General features: G+C 44.0%; 1 protein-coding gene across 6 annotated transcripts in view; it reads left to right on the top strand.

The window, feature by feature from the left end:
- LOC137873723 (ELKS/RAB6-interacting/CAST family member 2) overlaps positions 1 to 20,252 on the top strand; it is a 32,755-nt gene that overhangs the window by 6,482 nt on the left and 6,021 nt on the right. For 3 of the 6 annotated variants that reach the window (XM_068712094.1, XM_068712093.1, XM_068712099.1), the window contains exons 3-13: positions 6,913 to 6,936; positions 8,124 to 8,552; positions 8,848 to 8,922; positions 11,399 to 11,554; positions 12,359 to 12,526; positions 13,207 to 13,374; positions 14,252 to 14,389; positions 14,888 to 15,028; positions 15,206 to 15,346; positions 17,035 to 17,070; positions 19,181 to 19,383. In XM_068712094.1, the coding sequence (XP_068568195.1) occupies positions 6,913 to 6,936; positions 8,124 to 8,552; positions 8,848 to 8,922; positions 11,399 to 11,554; positions 12,359 to 12,526; positions 13,207 to 13,374; positions 14,252 to 14,389; positions 14,888 to 15,028; positions 15,206 to 15,346; positions 17,035 to 17,070; positions 19,181 to 19,383 (1,679 nt within the window). Of the gene's footprint in view, positions 1 to 6,912; positions 6,937 to 8,111; positions 8,553 to 8,847; positions 8,923 to 11,398; positions 11,555 to 12,358; positions 12,527 to 13,206; positions 13,375 to 14,251; positions 14,390 to 14,887; positions 15,029 to 15,205; positions 15,347 to 17,034; positions 17,071 to 19,180; positions 19,384 to 20,252 lie in introns of all 6 variants that reach the window. The other 3 variants (XM_068712096.1, XM_068712095.1, XM_068712097.1) reach the window with 3 other exon arrangements.

The following is a 20,252-nucleotide window of genomic DNA, read 5'->3' as shown; positions in this document are numbered from 1 at the left end:
ATTTTGAATTGCCCCATGCATGAAGTCAAGTCAGAATCAGGTTCTAACAATGGAAATAATGCGGGTATAAAATCAGATAATCATCCCTTGCCTTCAGTATGAGAAAACTAGTTCTCTGTCCCCAGACAGAACCGTGGCTTAGTTTGATATTTCAGCCGGAAAAGTGGCGCACACACTGAGGTCGATCACGGAACAGGTCGGCGTATTGTTGAGCTCTACAGCGGCTCGTTTTTTTTGTTTTGGAGGCGGTTCCGTTGCATGACGCAGCTGATCGAAACCACACTCTGAGCAACGTAAAGGCCGAGTTCAGCCCGGGCAGCAGCGTCGCCGTCTTCCTGCCAGTCTGTCCGCGGTTTCGGTCCGTCCGGTTGAGTGACGCCGCTCATTACTCCACACCGCCTCTCCAAGGTCACGCGGCTGGTGACCGTTAACGGAGATCTGTCTGTGTGCATGTCCTGCTTGTGTGAACATTCCCTCTTCTAGCTGTTTGTGGCTTACCTGACTCCACCGGAGGTCAAAGAGGCTGCCCGTTTGCCAGCTCGAAGGGGAGGATTGTCGAGCGCTCTGCCTCGCAGCTTTACCTGCTGCCGATTCCTAGAAGGGGGGAGCCGGTTGTGCTTTGGTTCTTTTACATCGTTGTGATTCATGAAAATGTGCAGGGACGGGTGTTTATAAGAGGAGAATGTGCCTGTTCAAGATAAACCGTGCATTGCCACTGACGGGGCCCAAAGCCATTCATTCATTTTGTTTATTCCTACACGCTCAGTGTGATTTCATTACACAGCGTATGTATATATATATTTAGTTTGGCGTCGCACGCTGTAGGAGCTGAATGTGTCCGGAAATATGAAAGCCGTACAGTGTGGGCTTTCATGCCTTTGTGCTCGGTACAAAGAGAGGACTTTTTCTATTCTCAGCCTTGTCCGTCAGCGTTTCGCTCCGAACGATATTTACGTCCCTCCTGGTTGGGTTCATTAATGAAGTATGTCGGCTAATAAAAGCCAGATGTGCCTTGTTACTATAATCGGTCTTTTCCATCTTGATTTCTGGGCTGTGACGCGCTCTTACGTAAGTGTGTGTGTGTGTGTGTGTGTGTGTGTGTACTTAACGGTGGGATGGTTTGAGAGGCTGACCGAGGAGCAAATTGCCTCATTAATAATGGAGTAATTTCAGGCCAATCATTAAATCTGTCTTATGGCACCCTTTAACAATTGCATCAGGTCGCCTCAGGCTTCTATTAGCTTGAGCTAACGCCGTGCGTTATTTCATTTTGTGAAAGATCTGGGAACGTGTGCTTCTTTTGAACATATCTTAGAGAAACAAGGAAAAGCATGAATGCATTAGTTTGTGTTTCACATGTTTTGTAAAGCACTGACTCCGCTGTGAGTGAAATACCAACCGTAGCCTGCAGAGCTTTAATCGAGACGGTCGATGGTCATGATTAGAGGTAGTGATTCGTTTAGGGCTGTTTTGCGAGGCACATTTTGAATCTACTATGCAAACGGTTCAGGCTGCTAATATATATATATATATATATATATATATATATATATATATATATATATATATATGGCTGATCCATTTGACTCGAATTCAGCAGAATGTTCTGTCGTGCTGAAGCTGGACGAGATCTGCTGGAGGCAAGTGTGTGAGCTAGAGCGGACCCGTATCTGACTGAGTCATGACCACTGCTGCTCAGCCACCCAGTCAGCCTTCATCAACGCAATCCCCAAAATGGAGGCTGAGCTTCCCACATCGCGCTGCTCGGCCCGTGCATTGGACACCTCGCCTCAGAGTCCAAACGTGACATTTTTATTTGTGCTCCTCACTGTGAGCTATGGCGATTGGGTCCGTGCACAGACTCGAGCGTGTGATCGGGGCGGGGCTGTTGTGTCTCAGCAAAGTGTCAGGGGTTAGGGTCTATTTTGAGCACACCGTGGGGTAACTGTGCATGTGGATGCACATACATTATGTGTGTGTGTGTGTAATGTACAGTCTGTGGTGGGCATGTGGGCGGGGATGTTTTGCGACGAGAGGCTTCTTCCCTTTGTCGCGCCAGCTGGTAATGTGTGTGTGTGTGTGTGTGTGTGTGTGCGCTGAGGTTTAGTCATCACCACCAGTCTGTATTTTTTTTTTTTTGTGTGTGGGATATAGTCGCAATTAGTCGTTCGCACATATGATTCATATGTATGGTGACGCGGCAGGTGTGATGCGGCCCACGCAGCAGGTTGAGTCGATGTTGAGCTCTCTTCAGTCGGAGGCAAACACAGCAGTCACATAAACATGAGGTCGAGACGTGGGGACAGGAAGTAGCATGTGAACGGTCTAAGGAGCTAATGGATATTTTTTTTTTTTTTTACTAATTGCAGCGTTGGCAGTTTGATCCCCGCTCCTCAAGTCCACATGTCGACAACGCGTCAAAGCTAGATTTTACTGCTCTTTGACATCTTATCGGCGAAAAATGAAGAAATTAGAGATTTCTATGTGTGGGAACACGTAGACACGCTATGCAGGAATGATGGGTAAAAGAAATGATTGTGAAACCAAAGTGTTCTAATAGAAAGAGTACATATACTTGTTACTGGTGGCTGACTGTATCTGTGAGTCTCTTATCTGATGTTAACGGTGTCAAATTCGACATAAATGTACGTAGCGACTCATTGAGGATCGTTGTCCTTGTTGCTCCTCTGCTCTGCATGGCTTGGAGCTTTGAGTGACTCTACACTTTCCCACTGTGGGATGCCCACTGTGACGCGCTTTCATGAACTCAAATAGGGGAAAAAAAAAAAAAAAAAAGGATGCTTGAACCAAAGGGTGTTTACTCCCCCAAACATTACTTTGAATCCATCCTTGCGTGAGAGCGGTTTCGTCATTTGAAAGGCGTTGATTGATAAGCTCGGCTGTAGATGAACGTCGGCCTTTATGTCTCTTTGAATGGTTTATTGATTGCCTGCAACTGGTATAGGCTGGCTGTCTGCTTCTCATGCAACATTTCCAGTGAAAGCACACACACAGCCTCTGGGTAATGATACAGTGAGGCTGTATATCACACTGCGTTTTGCATCACTGTGAAGGGAAAGATTAAATAAATAGAATTGAAATCACATAGCTGTGATTCATAGAGCAGATGCCAGAGCCTATAACAGATGCTTCAGTGTGTGTGTGTGTGTGTGTGTGTGTGTGTGTGTGTGTGTGTGTGTGTGTGTGTGCAGCCTGTATTGTCCTCTTACAGCTGATGACATATAGGCTGCTGTCCCACTTCTGTAACGCTGTTGGACTCTCAGACAAAAATAGACAGAGTGTCTATTTCCATCATTTAGCAACGGTTAGCTAGTCGACAGGCTAGTTTTCAGTTTATTTATTATCATTTTCAGTTTTTTTCAGTTGCAGTTTGGTTAGGTTTAGTTGACAAAGGTGAGGTTTAGAACAAATATACAGCAGGCAACACATACACACACACACATACAGTATCTATACTGTGACATCTGTGTGCTTGTCTCTGCCACGCTAATGTACAGATAACCACGAAATACATCCAAATGAATGCTAAAGAACCATAGATATTGTCTTTTTTTTTTTACACCAATGCGTTCTTCTTGTCGAATATATTGCCGCCAATGTTACCCACAATGCAGTTCAACTGCCATCAGTTTGGTTTGGAGACACAGGTGGTGTGTTCCGCTAGTTGTAGCTCATGTAAACAGACTTTTATGTGTAAAGTGAGCGGAGTTCCCCTTTTTGAAGAAAGAGTATACTTTCCCTAGATATGTATTACAAGTGCATTGTGGTCTTTTTTTTTTTTTTGGTGTAAAATTGATATAATACTATTAGAATAGTAAGACTCATTATCACCAGTGTTATTGGTGGGGCTTAGAGTGCCATATTTTAGAGACCTTATGCTGTAAATACTTCAATAAAAAATAAAAACACCTAATATTACCCTTCACGGTGACACTTAAACTCCTAATATATGACATGATAAACATATGAATATGAATGAAACATATTAAATGGTCCTCTGCACACTGGATGAGCTCTTTTAAATACTGTAAAGGAAATATGTTTCAGAATTCAGCGTTACTGAAGTCTGCATTCAGAGCGCTCTCCACCTCACAGCTGAGTGGAGATGAATAAATGCCACGTCTGCTGGCATGGCTGTGGGTGTAATTCTATATTGTCAGACATCACGACATACAACGTTGAGATTAGGGATGCAGTGAGCAGTAGGTTGCTCTGACTCAGCGCCTTGGAGCTGTCGTCCATCTGTCGGATACAAGCTCCCACTCTCTCTTAACACACACACACACACACACACACACACACACATATAGGACACATACATATACCACATATAGCTGCTCCCGCCTGTGCAGCCTGGTAAAAGACTTAAAAATGTCACCAGCTTAAGTATCTATCTGAGTTAATGTGTTACACGTCCACCAGTTTGGTCCAGACGGACAGCAATCACTGGATGAATCGCCAGGAAAATTCAGTCTAGATATTCATGGTCCCCAGAGGATGAAACCTAGCACAGCGTTTATGGTTTTGACAGAAATTTCCCCGCAATTATTGGATGGATTCTCTAGAAATTTGGCAAAGACATTCGTGTTTCCTTTAGGATCATTTGTAGTTACTTTTTTTTGTCTATCGTCATCATCATCCAGTTATTTGGTTTATCATCAAACACCTGTGATAGTAATGGCGTTCCCTTTATCTGCAGCTGTACTTTGTGTCTGTTGCTAATTAGAAAATAGTACGCTCAGCTGCTAAACTAATATTGTGAACATCGCAAAACATTATATCTGCAAAACATCAGTATGTTAGCACGGCGAACGCACAGAGCAGCTAGCATACCTGTAGACGCTTAGTTAATTTAGCATTTCATCCACACGATGAAAAACTACAGTATACTTGGGTCTGTGTAATTAGCCGACATGTAAGCGCACATATATAGCTTTTACAATTTGGAGAGGGGTTTTGGGGGGAAATTGAAAGAATCCAATTTCTTGTCTATTGCAGCTCTCAGAAGGAATTTGTGTTTCTGCACAAAAGGATTTATGACAGGCAGTTAGCCCCGGCTGCCCCAGGTGTCACTTAAAGAAAGGGGAGCACTGTAGCCGAACAACTCTCCGGTAGCTCTTTTTTTTTTTCTTTCAGGTTTACGCTGCAAAAAGAAAAAAAAAAAAGCCTTCTCTTGAGTCAGGGTGACCACAACGCCAATATCCGCTGAGTCATGACTGACTCACAGGAACTGGGACAGTGTTCAGCTGTAGATGTTCGGGAGGAAAAGGCCTCATACAGGTCTTTTTAAACCCACATTGTGCAATTATATGCGCTGGAATTCGCTGGGCTGCCTCCTGCAGTTTAGTTCCAAGACAGCAGGTTATTGATCAGGACCGAGAGAGAGAGAGGGGGGGGGGGGGGGGGGTACTGATGAGGACGGGAGAGGGACCAGTGTCAGGTGACATTAGAGAGAGAGAAAAGGGCTGTTTTCACAGTTTGAATATTAAATGGATTTAGTACAAGTAGGGTAGCAGCAGGCCAGTATTTACATGAGCATCACTAAATATAATAATAAAAGGAAGTCAGTCATTCATCATTTTGTTAGGTGTGACTACAAGATAATTGCTTCTTTTTCTTTTACAGTATGTATGGTTAAGAGGAGGTATTTGTTCTATACACTTTCTATATTTTATCATAAGGACTATAAAAGGGAGGTTTGACGGTGTACAGATCTGTTCTTTATTGTAAATATTATATGTACAAGTGGTGACAGTATGACAGAAGGTCAATGAACGAGATGACACTCAGAGGTTAAGATGTATTAAGTGGTTTCTGTTTCCGGCCCGTATGGCGCTGACTCTCTGAAGGGAGCGCGACCAAAACTGTCGGTGACGGCAGCAGCGCCGCAGTCAGCAGAAACGCTCGTCGGCTGCTTCACCTCACACAAACACTGCCCCCCGGTGGCTTGAGGAGCGCGTGCTTACAGTATCCTGTACAGTCTCAGGCGTTGGGCTGCCCTCCATCCTGTCTGTTCTGTGCCGAGGAAGCGAGCCAACAAAATACGTTAGAGCGATGGACAAAGAGATTCGCTTTTTTTTAATTTGGTATTCGTCCTTTAGTTATGATCAAGATTAATGCACCGCTGTTGTATCCTACGGCGTTAATAGCATCAAATAAATCAGAGCTGCAACTGATGACTGTTATTTATGGGTTCATCTGCAGATTGATTTCTGTCTGTCTGTCAGAATTTCCATCAGAATATTTCAAAGACATTTTTAAATCTAAACCAAAACCAAAAGATATTCAATTTTAAAGTCACAAGACAAAAAGAAGTTACAAATATTTACGTTTTAGAAGATGGAATCAGAAAATGCTTTTTAAGCATCGTTGCTTAAAAATGACTTACATTTTGAATCAGTTCTAAAAGTAGAGGCCGATTAATTAACTAGCTAATGAATTGACTAGTACATCAATTGATTTGTGTCATACACATACAGAATGTTTGGCAGTGAGATTCAGTATATGTGCACTAACACAATATAGTAATATCAGCAAGTTATAGTCATATAAAGCCCAAAGAAAAATAAACGTGACGTGGAAATTATTTATGACAGAATAACACCGTACCAAAGGTTATTAATGTCAATTTAAATCTTTTATCTTCATCATTTTCCAGAAAGGTAATCTCAACAAGTCATATTTTTCCTGCAGGTATATTGTGGATATAAACTGTTCTGACTGACGGCTGATTTGGAGACAGCCGGACAGACCGACGGCCGTCTTTCATTTAAAGTCTGCGGCTGGCTCGTGTTGATCATCCGTCTCTGTTGCATCATGCTCTGACGCTCTGTTTTTTACCATACATTTGTTTTGTTTTTTTTTCCTGTTCATTCTGCCCATGCTCTGCAGCTGCTGGATGCCAGGAGAACCAAGGTTTGTCCCTATGTTTGCACCACGTGTTGTGTGCACAACATAGAGTCACCTTCAGTGTGCCGTGTATTTTCACCCGGCGACCCCTTTGCGCCATTACAACCTCCTTCTCCTACGAACCTCCGAAAGCAAGTGAACTCCTTGTGAACCCTCATATGTTCCCCCTATAAACTAGAAACGTCCAAGAGTGATAGGTTTGTTCCAATTGTGTCAATTCCGAATGTGTGTGGCGCTCCTTCCCCCCTGCGGTACCACAAACCCTACAACCTCAGACTGCCTGTAAAGCGGGTTTAACAATCTGCTTGCTCTCCTCTAAATCCTGATTGGGCCATTTTCTGAGCATAGATTGATCTCTCTCTGGAGATATCTGCTGGAGGAAAATGTCAACAGGCCGAGACCAAGCCTGAGTCAATCTGTGGCAGAAACTCGGCCCCAACAGTGTTCCCATAAACCCAGAACCAACACCCCTGCACACACAGAGATATAGTAGGCTTAATAGTGTGTGCTTTTACTTTTTATTTGATCCTGGACACTCAAAAACAAGTATGCGCTTTTTGATTTCAACACATTACTGTGCCTACTCTATAGTGCAAACATGCTACAGGTTCTGTTGTGGTGTCTGTTTATTCATCTAACATGTTGTGACTCCCTGTCCAATAAAATAACCTTATGCATTCAGTATTTACCAGATGAGATTTGAATCACAGCATTTGTATCCAGGGAGTCAGAGAGCAAAGACCTCTGCTGCGCTGCAGGGAGGCGTCTTCAGCTGCGATCAGCGCGTTAACGAGCTCATTAATTCTAAATCACAGCAACCTACACTGATAAATGAAAAGGTTTGACAGCTGTGATTTATTTCAAGCCACAGTATACATTTTTTAAAAAGTCTTACTGTGACTCCAAAGGATTCAAATTTGATCCTTTTTTTCCAGAATGGAGAACAGAAATGAAAAAAAAAAAAAAGCAGTGCTGTCTTTTGACGATATCAACTGTTTACAGTCTATTTGCTCCTAACGAGTGGTAAGTTCCCCCTGCTGTAGCGTTTTTCCACAGAACCGCGTGCACACGCATTTTAGAAACGTGTTTCTTTGTGGTCACCCTCATGCGTAGTTATCTTAGCGGCGTCATGAAAAACTCAGCTTTTGTTGTTCATTCCTGAAATGAATTTCAATACACAGACTCTCTTTCAGCACCTCCAGATGACTATCCAGGCTCTCCAGGACGAGCTGCGCACACAACGAGACCTGAACCACCTGCTGCAGCAGGAGGGCGGCAACCGCTCCGACCACTACACCACCATCGAGCTGACGGAGGAGAACTTCCGTCGGCTGCAGGCCGAGCACGACAGGCAGGCCAAGGAGCTCTTCTTGCTGAGGAAGACGCTCGAGGAGATGGAGCTGAGGATCGAGACCCAGAAACAGACGCTCGGAGCGAGGGACGAGTCCATCAAGAAGCTGCTGGAGATGCTGCAGAGCAAAGGGCTGCCCCCGGGGCCGGGCCGGGTGTCCGAGGAGGAGGAGCAGGAGAGAGCTCGGCGCATCGCTGAGGCCGAGGCCCAGCTCGGACACCTGGAGGTCATTCTGGATCAGAAGGACAAGGAGAACATCCATCTGCGAGAGGTAGTCTACGGCCAGGGTTGTGTCGGTATTAATCAGATTCACTGTACAAGTTGTTTTAGTTTGTTGTCACTAGAGGGCAGCGCCGAGTCGCTCATAATCAACTCTTCTACAGCTCATGCTGTAGCGATTATGTAATGGAGAAAGTGAAAACTGCAGAGCGCATTAGTAGCATTAAACGTTTTACAAACTTTAAATGCATTTTTGGTGTTTCTATTTCCCAGCTTTTAGTAGAGGGTGCATTATGTTCTGCTGTTCCGGTGCATCATAATGTTGTGTCTTTTCTAAAAAAAAAAAGGAACTACACAGAAGAAATCAGCTGCATCAGGATCCAAGCAAAACCAAGGCCCTGCAGACCATCATAGAGATGAAAGTAAGAACCTGACTCATCATATACAGCCTGACTGTAACCACAGCAGCAGTCACCATTAGAAAGAACACCTTTAAATATCGTCAGGCTTATTCATATGTATTTTATCCAGCTAGAATTGTTTCAGTATGACGGTTCCTCCTAACCATGGCTGTATACCAACAAAGAAGCTTAAGCCAGATGTTAAAAGACAGATGTTTCTCTATATGTGTTTGGATCACCGGCGTTTACAGGCGTTGTATTATGTAAACTGCTGTGTGTGTTCTACTAATTCTACTGTTGTTATTGTGATCATCAGCAGCTGAGTCAATAGTAGACACATCTCTCTATCGCTCTCACACACACACACACACACACACACACACACACACACACACCCAGACACACACTGTGTGTGTGTGTGTGTGTGTGTGTGTGTGTGTGTGTGTGTGTGCGCTCACAAAGCAGTTGTGCAAACATTAACGATCAATATTACTGTTCAGCATTACAGCTGTCGCTGCTGGAGAGGTGCAGCAGTCACGCCAAGCTGCATCACACTTGTTTCATGACAAGCGACGGCATATTTAATGTCAGTAATGAATCAACACAGACCTCAGGTCCCTCATTTCAGCTCCATTTGTGTGCAGATGAGCATTGTTTAAAACTCCGGAGCTTTGTTTTACGTTTTCCCTCAAAGTCTTTGAAGACACACAGAAATATGCAAAGCTGAATTATGGCTAAATGTTTGACAAATGATGCACCAGATATTTAGAATGATCTATTTGATGTAAGCTGGTTGTCGCAGGTCTTAAAAGTGCATCTCAGATTTGAATAATTCACTTAAAATCTAACGAGAGAAAGAATATATGTATGTCATGTTTGATGTAACTTTAAAAGCTTCAGGGGAAACATAGGGATCATTTAAATATTGGGACAAACATCCACGTTACATAAATAATATTGAAGAAGATGGACTGCAGTTTTAGAGACCCCACCCATCACCATCGAGTGTGGCTGCCTTCAGCTCAAGCTACAGAAATTTGACATACATATTGCATTCTTATGTAACTTATGTAATATGTAACATGCAAATATGATTCTACAAAAGATGTCTATTCAGGTGAACACTTGAGCTGTGCCAGTGTTGTGCCGCTGTAGACTCCACCAGCCTCACTGCAGAGGCCTGACATCACTTCCTCAAAATAAATCATGACATCATCGCTGAGCTGACACGGCCCCTCTCACACAGCTGGATCGGGCGCTGTGCAGGCCCCAGCCTTCACCCAGCGCGGTCATGTGACATCTGTGCTCCGGGATCTTGTTTGATTTGCATACAGAGCGAGGGAAGACCCGCCTCCTCCTCCTCCTGTGCAGGAAGACCCCGCACCTCTCTCTCTCTCTCTCTCTCTCTCTCTCTCTCTCTCCCTCCCTCCCCTCTCCTCACTCCCTTCTGCTGCGCTGGTGCTGATGCTGAAGCACGAATAATCCTCCCTCCCCGTCTCCCCCTTCGTCCCTCCCGCCCTCTCCTCCTCACTCACCAGAAACAGTGCACGGTATATAGCCTGCCCGCTGCTGCCATGGAAACAGGTGTGGTTGTTTATGACAGCGAGAGGCCAGTGTGCAGGGAGATAGATAGGACGAGAGACACACAGAGGCAGGGAAAGAGAGATAAAGAGCAAGATTTACTGACCAGGTCGATGTACCGCTGGATGGAATGAAATCTGCCTCCTTCTGAAGGTACGGTGTCTATCTATTGCAGCGACGTTAGTTCATTGATGTTCGTCTCGTAAACAGAGAGACTGAGGTGAGATGCGGCGGCAGTGCCAAGTGGATGTACATGTGCCGTGTCCGTGCATTAACTCCTCAGATCCTTCGCGGATAGTCCGTCGTTCCTCATTACGACACATTTCCCATGTTCCTCTGCGGCGGGCTGCGACTGACCCTGCCAGCACAGCCACAAGTTCAGAAGTTCAGAGCCACGAGGAGGAAAGCGGGAGAGACACAAAAAGAGAGAAAGGAACAAGGTTGCTCTACGCTCTGCTGGCGAGGGAGATGGACCATGGCTAATCTTAAAGCTATTATTTATTTAAAAAGCCGTGGAGCTAAAGCTGCACTCGCAGTCGCGGTCCAGAGACTGGATTCTGCATCGATCTGCAAGCAACTACGGCAAAAGCTTACGGCTTGTTACTTTTTCTTCCTCTCCCTTTGCACCGTTTCTCTCCAGTCCTGGCTGATCTCTCCGCGCTGGATGTGTGCTCAATATTTCCCAATGGTGATTAATCCTCAAGGAGCTGGGTAGAAAGCTTCTGATTCCACCGACAGATACCACAGTTGCTCTCAGCCACACCAAAGAGCTTCTCCCAGTCTCTCTTTATCTCGCTACATCTTTCTGTCTCACTCCCCTCTGTCTTTTAGTCTCTATATCTTTTTTTTGTTGTCTGAAGAAAAGACATGCCAGTCTGGGTTTTGAGGTGTGTCTCCTCTGCATGTTTGTGTGCAGGACACCAAAATTGCTTCTCTGGAGCGCAACATTCGAGATCTGGAGGATGAGATTCAAATGCTGAAGGCGAACGGCTTACTGCACACAGAGGACAGAGAAGAGGAGATCAAACAGATGGAGGTCTACAAGAACCACTCTAAGTTTATGAAGTCCAAGGTAGATACCGTACCGCCACTGTGCATGAAATACAGATCCTGTCGTTCGGGGATACAGATGGAGCCGTGCAGATAGGAGAATGCTAAATGAAGCTGATGTGACTCTGCTTTAGCATTCAGTGTCATCAGCAAAGTGCCCTCTTGGCAACTATCCGAGGGATGCTTCTTCGCTGTTCAGTGGCAAGAATACCAAAAAAAAGGCTAAATCAGCAAGCATGAAATACTTATAACTACGTTCGTGTAAAAGCCTGTTACTTTATTATTACGCTGTCAACATACATTATGTTCGAAGGACCAAGCACGCCTTTATTCAACAGACTTTACCTGCTCTGGTTTTCAGATCAGTGTTTTTATCAGCCCACTCCCCATAAAGACGTGATGACTTGTGTTATATTAACATATATATATATATATATATATATATATATATATATAGTAATTCGAGTTACACTGTCAACACTCCAGCAGAGCTATCGGAGATCTGTGATCGCATCGAGGTGCATGTGTCTCTCCGGCGCTTTGACTCTGTGTTTACATACCGCTCCTCACATCAGTCGACCGGGCGTAGACCTGCCACAGTTTTGTTATTCTATTTTTAGACTTTCTTTTCATTAATCATGAATAGAGACGATGTATAATATATGATGAATGCAGGGGAGTTAGTCCCAAATGCGTTTTTAATGGAGGAAAATGCCTTGATGAAAATAGTGCAACAGCCGTCCTAGCTCGTCTAACAACACACGCACGCGTTGTGACGGTGCAACATCACAATGCTCGTGTAAATGGTTGCTTCACGTGTCTGCAGATTGACCAGCTGAAGCAGGAGTTGTCAAAGAAGGAGTCGGAGCTGCTGGCTCTGCAGACAAAGCTAGAGACCCTGAACAACCAGAACTCTGACTGCAAACAGCATATCGAGGTGCTAAAAGAGTCTCTCACTGCCAAGGAGCAACGCGCCGCCATCCTTCAAACAGAGGTAAAAAACAACACATACATTAAATCAACCTAACAATACACAAACATGTTTCATACCCCAAGCCAAACTGAGCAAATGAATAGGCCCGAGGCTTATTACGGCAAATCATATCTGCAGTTTATCTACTTTGGGACTAACTTGCTGTGACTCCACCAAAATCACACCAAAGAAATGTAATGCGCAGTTTACTGTCCCAGCACATTGAAAACATCCAACAGCTGCACTAATACATAAACGACTGCGGAGGCATTACGGTAACTGTAATGCACAAACTGAAGATCATCACCGTGTTAATAAATACCTGCTCAGCACACGTGTTCCTTTGCAATCGCATGTAGATTAAGTTTAATACTTAAAAGATTATTTTATTGTATCTGTTAGTGGGCTAATCGGTCGTTTTGGTCTTACTCAAACAAGATTTCTTCAGTCGATTGGTCATTTTTTTTGTGCTTTTTCATAGAACGAGTCATTTCCAAGGAACTTATGAGCACATTGCTCGTTAACCCAAGATTCAAAGCAATGCTTTTGTGTGATTCTTTGTGGAGAAACTCCACGCTGATTAAATCGACTAATCAATAAGTCGACAGAATCGCATGAGTATTAAATCAACTAAGATTGTCTTTGGTTCGAGGACAGCCCTACTCACTACAGTGTGTGTTTTTGTCTGTGTCCTGCTTCAGGTGGACGCTCTACGTCTGCGTCTGGAGGAGAAAGAGTCCTTCCTCACCAAGAAAACCAAGCAGCTGCAGGACTTGACGGAGGAGAAGGGAACTCTCGCCGGGGAAATCAGGGACATGAAGGATATGCTGGAGGTCAAAGAAAGAAAGATCAATGTCCTGCAGAAGAAGGTGAGAGTCAAGAGTGGAAGAAAGCCTTTGCCTTTTAGGGTGTGAGGACACAAACTGAGGAAAAATATTGAAACAATTCTCCATAACCATTCGCTAACCACGTTATTGTTACTGTGGTGAGTAGGCGACGGTCTATGCCGCTGCACTCCAAGTGTAATTTGAAATGAGCGCAACGAGGTCGACTCTCGTGTCCTGGACTAAACCAGCCACTCTGTGAGAACACAGAGCGGAGTGGTTACGCTCTCCACCAGCGAGAGAGTCTCTGTTGCTCTCAGGGGGAAAGTGTCCATAGAAAGACAAGCTAGAAGATATTTCTGCCTCACTGACTCTTGTATGTGTGTGTGCTATAAATACCCACGGAGTGTTACTCCCTCTCTCTCCCCCTGACCTGCTCACCCATTCCTTCTCTTTCTCTCCTCTCTTGTTCTGTCCCCCCCCCCTCCCCCCCCCCCCCCTCCCTCATCCATCCACTTTCATCCCTCGTGATTTCTAAATCTTTGTTTCTCTGCTGTGTCAATCATATCAAATAAAACGATAGATCAGAGCGCATTTGAACGGCTTTAAATAGTTAGTCTTAATGCACAATTCCTACTTTCTCCCAGATGGCAGCTTGGTTTATATTCTTTTGCGCTCTATATTCTGCTTCTCCAACTCTTCTTAAAAGTCTGGCAGTTTTTTGATCTATTTCTTGAAGTGGAAAAAATGCTTCGTTGTCAAGCCCCAGCACATTTCAAACTTTGAACGTGACGTTGTCTGTAGTGGGTATTAATCCTCAAAGACTTTAGTAATCTCTGAGTCCAGCTATCACACCGACTTTAAATACTTCTCTGGTTTTGAGATCGTGCTTCTCTGCTTTTTTTTTTTTTTTTTTTATCAGATTGAGAACCTGCAGGAGCAGCTGCGGGACAAAGACAAGCAGCTGGGGAACCTGAAGGACAGGGTCAAGTCTCTGCAGACCGACTCCAGTAACACAGACACCGCCCTGGCCACCCTGGAGGAGGCGCTGTCAGAGAAGGTATAGTGCTGCGCTTTAGCATTAGGAGCAGCATGCGATGAGTGTGCGCGGTTGGGATGTGGACAGCAGTTGGTGTCTGTCCCACTGACTGGAATTGGGTTTGATTTTAGGGCCTGTACATATGAAACTGTTTAAAATGAAAATGTTTGGCTTAAAGGAAAAGTCAGACATATTGGGAGTACACTTGTCGCTCTCTTGCCGGGAGTTAAATGAGATAAAAAAGTGTAATAACTGTACAGTAAATATAAAGCTATCACCAGCAGACACTCCAGGAAGCTACTGCTCCAGACCAGGAAAAGGTCTGGCACATAACGGCAAATTGATTTGTCTGTTACCGATCAAACAAACAAGATAGAACGTGTACATTAGTGAGATTTAGGTCTCAGCTAAGACTCCTTAAACTCCTAAATTGTCCCTTTAGAGCGTTCCGAAGTGTAACTCCCTTTATTATGTGTGTGTGTGTGTGTGTGTGTGTGTGCGTGTGTGTGCGTGCGTTAGGAGAGGATTATAGAGCGTTTAAAGGACCAACGGGAGAGGGAAGACAGAGAACGTCTGGAAGAAGTGGAGTCATATAAGAAGGAGAACAAGGATCTGAAGGAGAAGGTCAACAGCCTGCAGATAGAATTGACGGAGAAAGAGGTCAGTGAGTATGCATGGAGCATAGGGGTGTGTCCACATATCGTGCACACGCTTTGCCTTTATGTTTCTCTACTGTTCTGCGCAGTATATTCTGTCAGCAGGTTCTTTACATGACCTTTAAGCTGTGGCACTTTGGCGTCGCTAGCACCGGTTTTGAACCTGTCTGTCCACCTGCAGTCCAGTCTCATCGACTTAAAGGAACACGCTTCATCGCTGGCATCCTGTGGCCTCAAGAGGGACTCAAAGCTCAAGTCGCTAGAGATCGCTATCGAGCAGAAGAAAGAGGAGTGTAGTAAGTTGGAGACGCAGTTGCAGAAGGTAGGTGTGCGTTTCACAGTGCAGCGTCGCTCATCGGGCTAATGTGTAGATTTGATTTTTGATTTAATGAAACGGGGGACGACTCATATCGAGTCAGTTCCTAGTTTTTTACAGGACAGTCACATAGTTCTCGACACAGATATCTTTCATTTTCACCATCATCCTTCCCTTTCTGGACTTTATTTATCGACATTGGTGTTAAAGAGGGACAAATCTGAAGTATTTAGGGCTAAGAAACCCTCAACAGTTCAGTAAAGCTCATCAGTAAACATCAGTTTATCATAGCAAATACGTGTTCATACAAATGTACAGCTGTATGCCATACAGTCCTATACAAAGGTCCCTGTAGTAGCTGTTCTTGAGCTTTTCATTGTATCCCGTAATCTACAGTTGAAAACGAAGTTATATTTTATGACGATATGTGATATGATCAAAAGCTCCAGAGCAGAAACTACATGGCGGCTGTGGTAAGCTTGTTTTGCCAAATACTGTTTCCAAGGTTATAAATTTCAGTCTCAAATGTAGAGTTTTATTTCTTTCGTGACCACGTTTTTCATTTTCCCATTTAGTTTGGTGAGGGCACAGGCGTTTAACTGGGCAGAGGCATATAACACAAGCGACTGAATGCACTTATGTAAGGAACATAGACTCCATAATTAAAATCCCACATACATCTATTCAAAAATGCAGAGAAAATATTTAAAAAAAAAACATACCCACCGACCCCGTATGCCCTCTAACTACACCCAGTAGCTGCAAACGGAAAGCACAAACAAGTACAATTGATAAGAAACAGACTAAATTGAAAGCATTATGAAATTATGAACATGCATTGTTGTTGTGTAATGAAGGAAGAGGTTCAGGAGAGAAGTTTAGTCACCGAAACACTCAACAATCTTTGCATGATAAATGCTTCTCGACTTTGTCTGAGCTGTGGGGAGCGTCTCTGCCCTGACTGAGGTCTTGAGAGATGTCCTCTCATTAATTGCACTGAACTTTAAGATAACAACCAATGCTTGCGTGTCTCACTGTGTCTCACTGTGAACAAAAACAGATGAGCTCACTGTGAGTCCAGGGACCACTCGGATAGACACTTTAAAGTAGTTCTTCACCGATTGTGAATTATTCCTTATTATTCTTAGAATTTAAAGAGTTTGCCGTCTTTTCTTTCCCGGCTCATATATGCGTCTGTAGCTCAGGGCTGACACTGTGTCTTATTTTCATGAAGGATCATTTTGTAATGACTAATCTCAAATTCCTCAACAGAACACGCTTTATGTAAAAGTGACAACTATGAAAACCTGTAATCCCTCATTATGCCAATTCCTTATCTGAAACGTGAACCTGCGTTGTATAAAACACAGTTAATTAGGACAATAGCCACCATCACGCTTCCTGCACTGCTTTGATAGGCCGCCGCAGAGAACGGACCATTAAATACCCTCCCTCTGCCTCCTCCTACTCCATAATCCACCGACTACCTGGTGTGTCTGTTCCTGCGCATTTGTCCGGTGATGTGTTGCCCTTAACCTGTAACAACATGTGCTGTACTGAGACTGTGTTACTGCTCTGTCAAACATGTACTGTAACATGTCTGATCCTGCTGTTCTCTCCTCTGGCTCAGACTAAATCCTAACACTTACTCTCCCGCCCTACTCCCTTCCTCAACCCCTCCGTTTGCAATGTAGCAAGCTGAGCAGCTATTCAGTCACATGAACAATCCTGTAAGTCCCTCTCTTGAGCTCTCTGAGGCACATATTGAAAGCATGAGGAACCACTGATAGCTTCTTTGAAACATGCTACATGGGGATCATATGCCAGCCCTAAGAAATAGGTTCTGCTTTCACCCACTGAGCCACCCAGATGCATGTTGAACATGGCACTGTACTGATATAATGAGCTTTATGCTGCACTCAGAGTCCCCGTGCAACGTCCTCATTCTGCAACTATTGGTGTTTGTGACACATGTGGTGAGACTGGTGCAACATATGCAGTATTTAAAGTTCACTTTATGTGGTCAGTTGGACTTATGCAGTATATCCCTTCTAATTGTGGATCTGTACTTGGTTTATCTGTGATTAGCTTGTTTAACTGCAGAGTGAAAAAAAAGGCTCTGCACACTTTTGTCCAATGAAAGACTTTAAAAGATAAGTGTTCAGTCACTTTAGACCTTTATCATGTTTGAGAGCAGGATATCGAAAAGCCTAAATCCATATTAATTAAGCATCAATGTCTTCACAAAGGCGACTCAGATATTGTATGTAATGGAAGTCAGAGGACATGAGAGGGTTAACTTCTGATTAATCGTACAACCCTGTTATGAACTGTGAAGCCACACGTTTCTCCATCTTCTCTCATTTGTTACTGAATGATGTTATAAGATGACAGAGAAATTATTTGGAGTACTTTGATTTTTTTTGTCTTTTTTAAAAAACATCAAATTCTGTTTATTTTAGAATCATACAAGTTCAAGTTTTAAATAGTTAGGAGGGATGCACGAGGGAAGCTGATGCTGACATTTGGTATTTTCTCACTTATACCACTGATGCATGTTTGTGGTGTTTAGTAATAATAATCACAGGTACAGAACAGGTTGAGCTTCAGGTACTTTATTTTGTATATAGGTGTACAATATATCACAGAAACAGAGGATGAATCAATACAGAAACAAACCGGTAAAAATAAAATCATGAAAATACAAAAGCCATTAAATCGTCAGCATAATTCTCTCATCAAAGTCCACATTTACACCCACAGGCTGAATGGAGTCCAATTCCTATGTCCAACAAAAGTTATTTTTGATATACTTCCACTTGATGTATATTTGACAATTTGAATAATTGAGAACAAAAAATCTCACCACAAGCTAAACCCTACCACCGCTCCTCATGCTTAAAATATGAGACTTACTGTTAGCCGACAGATTACCTGGGTCCCTGTTGCTTCTGTTTCTCCATTATTTTTGACTGAAAAATCACAAAGACTGCGCAGCTTCGTTGGGTGTGCATGACGTAGTCGACCTTGTTGCATGCCGTCACCGTCAGTGTTGCCCCCCCCCCCCCCCCCCCCCGCTTTCCTCTCGTCTCGGTGTGGTGCGGTTTAGCTGAGGTGTCGGTCGTGGTTGGAGATCACTGCAGTGTTTTGGTGGATGCTCTCCGGCTCTGTACCACTCTTGCACTCTTGCGACCTTGTGTTGACATGTGTGGCTGAATATTGTCTCAAGGGTGATGTGTGCCACTGTGTCGTACTTCATGGAGAGTTACAAACTGTTGCAGTAACGGTGTGAAAATAGTCCATATTGATCGAGCGGTAGAGCTCTGATTAGCTCGACAGACAGCCAAAGAGTCAGGTTCGTGATTTAGCGTTTCACTGCAGCTGATTTGTTACTATTTTTTTTATTTTTTTGATCGTTAAAGTGCTGCACAAACACTCAGGTACACAGCCCTGCATTCTGCACGCTCACCAAGTGTGCAAAGTGACTGGGAGTCTCAGGAGGCTGTTAAATGGAGCTAAATAATAGCTCTGTTAAAGCTAATGAGCCGGCACCAGTAATGATGCCCTTGTTCCCAACATTTTACTTATTCATTCAGAAAGAGAGAGAGAGAGAGAGAGAGAGAGAGAGCAAGGGGAGTGGTTAATATAAGACAGTGATGGACTGCACTGTACTGTATGTATCTCTCTTCCTTGGGCAGTAAAACATTCTGTGCCGTAACTGCATGGTTGTGTTGATGTTATAACGTTAACTGAGTGTATCTTCGGGTGTGTGCACGTGTGCATGTTTGTTTGTTTGTTTGTTTGTTTGCGTGCGTCTTTCCCCCGGGCACGCGGATGCAGAAGGCCCACGAGGTGGAGCAGCAGTCCGGCCCCAGAGGGAACCCGGAGTACGTGGACCGAGTGAAGCTGCTGGAGAAGGAGGTGGGCTACTACAAGGACGAGGTCAACAAGGCTCAGACGGAGGTGGAGAGACTCCTGGACATCCTGCGGGAGGTTGAGACCGAGAAGAACGACAAGGACAAGAAGATCGCCGAGTTGGAAAGGTAAATACACCTGACTGTCTAAGACTTAAGTTAGGGAAGTATTCAAAGATCATCTTAAAGTAAACGCATCAATTTACAAACTCTCACAATACAACAGAATAATCCAAGTCTTATTCATCCAGTCGCATGGTCACTTCAATATCAACCTTAATATTTAGAAGACTTAAGCCTTAACAGTCCTGCCTTTCTGTCAGCTGACTGAATGTCTAAATGAACTTCCTCGTGTCTTTGTGTTCATGTACTGTCGTTTTCCTGTTGTTGTTGTTGTTGTTGTTGTTGTTGTGTACAAGTGTGTCGGCTCAGTGTCTTGCTCTGGATCCGGATCCCCGGCTTTTTATGATACACTCAGAAATACGTGAATGCACCTTTCCTTGGATGCATGTTGAGATACACGCAGAAGGTTCTGCCTCCGTTAAAGTTGTGACGCTTTGTTAGATGTGACAATAGAACACAAAGCGCCTCTAAGTCCGAGGTCAGACTGATTTCAGTTAATGGACCACATGGATACAGCCGGTGGCCTCGTCACCTCTCCGTGCGGTCCAGAGTCTCTTCGCTTGATGCGGCTTTTTGGCTTTGGTTCGGCTGATGGAGGAGACCGCCGTCACTATCCTGGACTTGAATTTAAACTAATGAGACAAAGATTGGATAAACTGCATGAAAAGGACACATGAGCACCGTCTGCCAACGTCCCTGTCGCTTTAAGAGTCGCAAAAGCAGCTCTGTTGCTCCTGCCCAGCTAGTGATAGGGACCATTTCATTTCTCTGTCATGCTAATTTGTTAGTGGTGTTTGATTAATTAAGTGTTCTTGTCTTTTTTTTTTTTGCCATCTTTACCCACTTTTTTTCTGTCCCTTTCCTCTTTCTATTTT

Source organism: Cebidichthys violaceus, unplaced genomic scaffold, assembly GCF_023349555.1.
Source record: "Cebidichthys violaceus isolate CVI_PGR_0920_01 unplaced genomic scaffold, fCebVio1.0.p SCAF_17, whole genome shotgun sequence".
Taxonomy (NCBI): domain Eukaryota; kingdom Metazoa; phylum Chordata; class Actinopteri; order Perciformes; family Stichaeidae; genus Cebidichthys; species Cebidichthys violaceus.
This window is presented reverse-complemented; position numbering and strand designations above follow the sequence as displayed.